Source organism: Capsicum annuum, chromosome 9 (assembly GCF_002878395.1).
Source record: "Capsicum annuum cultivar UCD-10X-F1 chromosome 9, UCD10Xv1.1, whole genome shotgun sequence".
NCBI lineage: Eukaryota > Viridiplantae > Streptophyta > Magnoliopsida > Solanales > Solanaceae > Capsicum > Capsicum annuum.
The window spans coordinates 64,342,120-64,347,236 of record NC_061119.1 but is presented as its reverse complement, the minus strand read 5'-3'; the positions used below and the strand labels follow the sequence as shown (position 1 = coordinate 64,347,236).

Below are 5,117 nucleotides of genomic sequence, written 5' to 3'. Positions count from 1 at the left end.
ATAATATACATTAATTCCTTTAATCCAATTGATTCTGTTGACCACCAAAACATTCAACAATGCAAGAGAATTCTTCTTATCAAACATTTATATACTATGCAAGGATGCTCTCTTTTCAACATTACAACAAACATGTGGTGGTCAATTTCTCAAAACAATCATGTAATTGAATAACTCTTAATTTGCAAATCATTAAGGTAACACAACGAGAGAGGAAATTCGTTCTTCATCTCTCAATTCATATCGTTCTTCATCTCTCAATTCATACTTCAAAACTAAAAACACATTTATACATATACACGAGTAGAGTTCAACTTAACGTAAGGCCTCAAGACCAAAATCATGCATCATATGAGAGATTTGAAATACTTACTTTTCATTGTAATTCAAGCTTTTCATGAAAACATGATTTCTCAACATTCAAAACATTAACATAAAGATTTAGCCATGCCCTTGTAGTTAGAAAAGCCTACGTACCTTAGATTAATTGGTTCGAAGAGTGGAACCGTAGCCTTGACTCTTTTCTTGAAGATCTTGGCTTAGAAGATGAATTCTTGATCTATAGGGAAGTTAGGGTTTTGTGTTGAAGGAATTTTAGTGGTATGGGCATAATATGCCCTAAAGACGTTTTAATTTCGTGTTATGGCTGAGATATGACGAGGAAAAAAAACTGAAATGCCCTCCCCAAAGTCGGAATTTAAAATTGCGAACTGCGCACCCTACGCGATTAGCGATGCGACGTGTCGAGATCGCGTCGGGCTACTATTTTGCTCATCCAATGTGCCTCCGACGCAACGCGTCGAGATCGCGGTGGGCTTCTATTTTGTCCATCCAAACGTGCCCCAAACGTTGTTCAAAAAATTCGAAACTTCTCCGGGGCCACCCTTTTACACTTCTGAACATGAATAACTTAAAAATCCACCTCCCGAGTTCAAAAGATCGATTTAGAAATCATTAAAGTTCAAGAGCTTAAAATAAATCTAAGTCATTTCAACACAGAAAAATTTTCAGATAGTTAGCTCTTTAAGCATGCTACCAAGCGAGGTATTAAGTCAAGAATGCTACAGGGCGTTACATATAATTTCCATTTTTGGTCGTTCCATCATTCCGATCCTACCGATATATTTCTATTTCTCAAAAGGTTTGTGTCATCATTCTGACTGTACTCATAATTTTCTTTCTCGATAGAATCGTGTCATCATTTCGATCCTGCCCATATAATTTTTTCTCAAATCGTGACCACTTTTCATCCATCAAATCTAATAATCCAACCCATGAGCCTATTTCGAACAGTCCTAAAGTACACCCTATACCAATGATACAACTGTTTGTAAATTCCCTTGCATCAGTGATACATAATTACTCCATAAAACGCCATGACCTTTTCCCTTCAAATATTATATAATAGGGATAGTTAGTTACCTGACTAAACAAACTCACACATTATGTTTATCAAACATAGCGATAATTTTAAATTTTTGCCCTGAACTAATGATGCAACAATTTCTAAAATCCCCTGTATCAATGATACAATAATTTCTGAAATTCACTGTGATACAGCATATATCAATTTGCTTAACATCTCTTTTTGTATCGACACAAGAAATTTCAAAACCTGCTGTTTTACTGATGCAGATTAAATTTCAGAAACTGTTGCAACGTCTAGTAATTATTCAATCTATCACTTTCTGAAATTGGCCATAATATCTAAAACACAGCTAAGGAATTGTATAACTCAACGCTGCTAAAAACACGTTAACATACAACAGATCACAATCCAACTGTACCTAAACAGCCCCAACTACTCTTCACCCAAGAGAAAGGAGAAAATTGGGCGGAAGTACTCTTTTTATTTAGCTAACGTGTCAATATGATACAACGGAACCATGCAACATTCAGAATTTCATCTTACGATGCATCTGAAGTTTCTTAACCTACCGAGACTCGGATATTATACATAATTCCTTATTCAGATAGTGGATTGCTTTGAAGTTGTGCTATATGCTCTAGCTCCAGTTGCCTCCTGAATAACCAGTCTTCATAGATTACTCTTATCGAATGTGCTTTCACATCATCGAATAGTAAGGTATAGTGTTCAACAAACCTTATTCTCCCTTCAGCTTCCGAAATCCAGATATCTCTCGGTGTAGAAGCTTTCGTGTCACTGGATGACCAACCCTGAAGAAATTGATAAATTGACTAATTTGATACTTATAAGTTGTGATGATTGGTGACAAGGACTTCCAATCGTTCCTTACCTCCAGATATTCTGAACCAATACTCTTGCCCGTGATATAAAGCATTAGCAATGCAGATATCAAGGGTCAACAACTGAAGGAAATACAGCCTTGCCCAGATAAACCTGTTGCATCTCCTCCCTCCATATCTAGGAACAATGAAGTTCTATAGGTTAAACACAGGGTTTGACACGTTTAAAAAAGCTGAAGATTCGTGTCAACGGAAAGTATCGTGTTAAAAAAAAATTATCAAATAAAGAAACATCACAGTATGAAAATTCTGTTTTACAAATTTCAACTAAAAAAATAATAAGAACAAAGATCTACCCTTCAGTCAACGCCAAAAGATGCAAAATTCTAGTCAAAGAGAAACACAAACTTCAAAGCGCTGCTACTCTGGAGCATTAATAATTCCCTTATTCAATAAGGCCCAATGAACGTCTGAATGGGATTTTTACAGGCAGAATTCCGATACAATTCTCCACTTAAAGAGGATCTAAATTCAGAAACTTTTTTTTTATTTTGCAAAGAGGTAAAATCTAAATTCAGGAACATTATATACTACAGAAATAAGTACTTACCATATCGCGAAATTCAAGCCTGATATGAGGCACATTTGTCCTATGAATATCATTTCCATCTGGTCCTCTCTTGTAATACTCCTTTCCTATCCAGTGGGACTAAGCATAGAAGCGGAATATGTCAGGAAAAACAAAATAACACAAGCATCAAAATTGCCAACCAGCGGATTAGCACACACCAGCCATTTAGGTAACACAAGCAACAGAAGATAAACAAGTCAAATATGCAGAAAGTGTTGCTAATTCCAAAGCCAGAGAGCTGGATGTTACTGCCGATGCCACTGATCTGGAAAGTAAGGCCTTGACAGTCACAAATGAACCCCCAACAAACTCCCAAACCCAAAAAGGAAACAAGGAAAATTGAAACATGCTCAAAATTAAGCAATTACAAGTTTAGCAGTGAACCTCCATGTTCCATGTACTCATCCTAACAAGATGAAACAGAAAATGGCACAGCGACTGTCAAGAATAGGGAACCTCTAATGAGACTGTCTACTACCAATATGGTCTTCATAAACATAGATATACGAGACATGGATGTAATCAGATTTACATTTCAGTTTGATGCATTGCACTTCAAGGATCCAGGAGGATCTACAAACTTTGGTTTTGTGCATTTACTGATTAACGAAAATTAGTGAAATTGGAGATTGGTAGCAATTGGGAAAAGGCAAAAAGCTTGCTGAATATTTAGAGATGGGAGCGGAAAACCATGTTATTTGCACTTCAAACTTTCTAAGAGATGCACAAACCTTTAGCGCATGGGAGAAGCCAGACTGGTATACTGAATTGCGGGCGATCTCACATAAATCACATGCACTCAACTTCCAAACCTGCATGGCGAAAACCATTAAACCCCTTGACAATGTGTCATCATCAAGTGTTCCAGTCAAGAACAAAGAACACTCACTGAAGCAGCTATACTGTACTCTTCAACCAGGGCTTCTTTTGTTAAGTGAATTTGCAAGGGATCATCCGTTGAAAGAGAAACATTCAGGCCCCTCAAGAAGAACATGGGAAAAGGATTCCGATGGTAGTCCAAAAATAAAGAGTTGTTACTCAGAGGAGACATTGCCAATCCAATCTGACAAAAACAGGTCATGATTGATAATCAGAAAACACACATCATCAACAGCATAACCAGTAAATTCCCACAAGTAGGGTCTGGGGAGGGTGGGTAGTACGCATGCCTTACTCCTACCTTTGTAGGGTAGAGAGGTTAGGGTAGAGAGGTTGTTTCCGATAGACCCTCAGATCAAGAAAAACGTTTTTCACATGACCACAAAAGATTCACTTCAATATCTTTATTTACCTGGGCCAAGTAGTACAAGTATTGAAGAACTGGAGACTTCCTCAAATTGATACCATGAGCAATATTATGGGATGTTAAAAATGTTGCTGCAAGGTGGTCAATATCTCCAGCCTGTAGACAGTAAAACATATAATCAGCAAACAAAAGTAACTTGCAAATTAACAAACGTTATAATAATATGCCTGAGTGACTACCTCCCCAGAATGTGGCCGGAATTTGATTGTCGTCATGCCTTTTGACTCGCGCAACTGAGATTTTATTTTGCAAGGGTCAGAACTCAACATACGAAAAGCGTTTGAGCAGAAATATCAAGAAGATATTTCTTGATATTGAACTTGTAACACATTCATAGTAGACTAGGACCAAAGCTCTCTAGTCTGAAAATGGATTTACTAATGCGGTAATATGAAACCAACCCAACTTCCTTTTAACAACCAATAAAACAGAACTGCAACTATAACAATTGAGTTTCTCCCTATCCCAACCCAATACACCAAAAATTCAAAGATAAGGACCAACAAGAAATAAAATGTTATCTCAAAGTACTGCTGAGAGACTGTGTAACAACCTTCCTTTTACTTTAATGGTCCTAAAATATGAGTTTTTCACCATCTTTCTCAAGCAATCCAGTTAGAAGCCCCTCACAAATATGCTGCACCGAGTATCAAACGCATCTTATGAGAAGACTGACATGGTTTGGAGTATTGAGTGATGCCAGACATTGGAAGTAGACAGAAGAGAAGGCGATAGGCTAGGGGTGTACATAGGTCGGGTTGGTTCGGTTTTTCATTAAAATATAACCAAACCAACAATGTCGGTTTTCTAAATCTATAAACCAAATCAAACCAATATACAATCGATTTTTATATTTCGGTTTTAATCGGGTTTTTTCGATTTTTTCGATTTTTTTCTCGATTTTTTTACAATTATAATGTGATTGAAGAAAAAATTAAATGTTTTCACTAAAAAGATGGAAAAAAAAAAAAA

The 5,117-nt window shown here is 36.7% G+C and overlaps 1 protein-coding gene across 2 annotated transcripts in view; it reads right to left on the bottom strand.

The window, feature by feature from the left end:
- Window positions 1-1,606: 1,606 nt before the first annotated feature.
- The window catches only part of LOC107856002 (AMP deaminase), a gene marked incomplete in the record, with an annotated part of 24,460 nt that continues 20,949 nt past the window's right edge, over window positions 1,607-5,117 (bottom strand). Inside the window, 7 exon segments of one of the 2 annotated variants that reach the window (XM_047396815.1) lie at window positions 1,607-2,199; window positions 2,259-2,386; window positions 2,819-2,917; window positions 3,571-3,651; window positions 3,729-3,902; window positions 4,131-4,241; window positions 4,325-4,378. In XM_047396815.1, coding sequence (XP_047252771.1) covers window positions 2,318-2,386; window positions 2,819-2,917; window positions 3,571-3,651; window positions 3,729-3,902; window positions 4,131-4,241; window positions 4,325-4,378 — 588 coding nt within the window. 2 annotated transcript variants of the gene reach the window in all.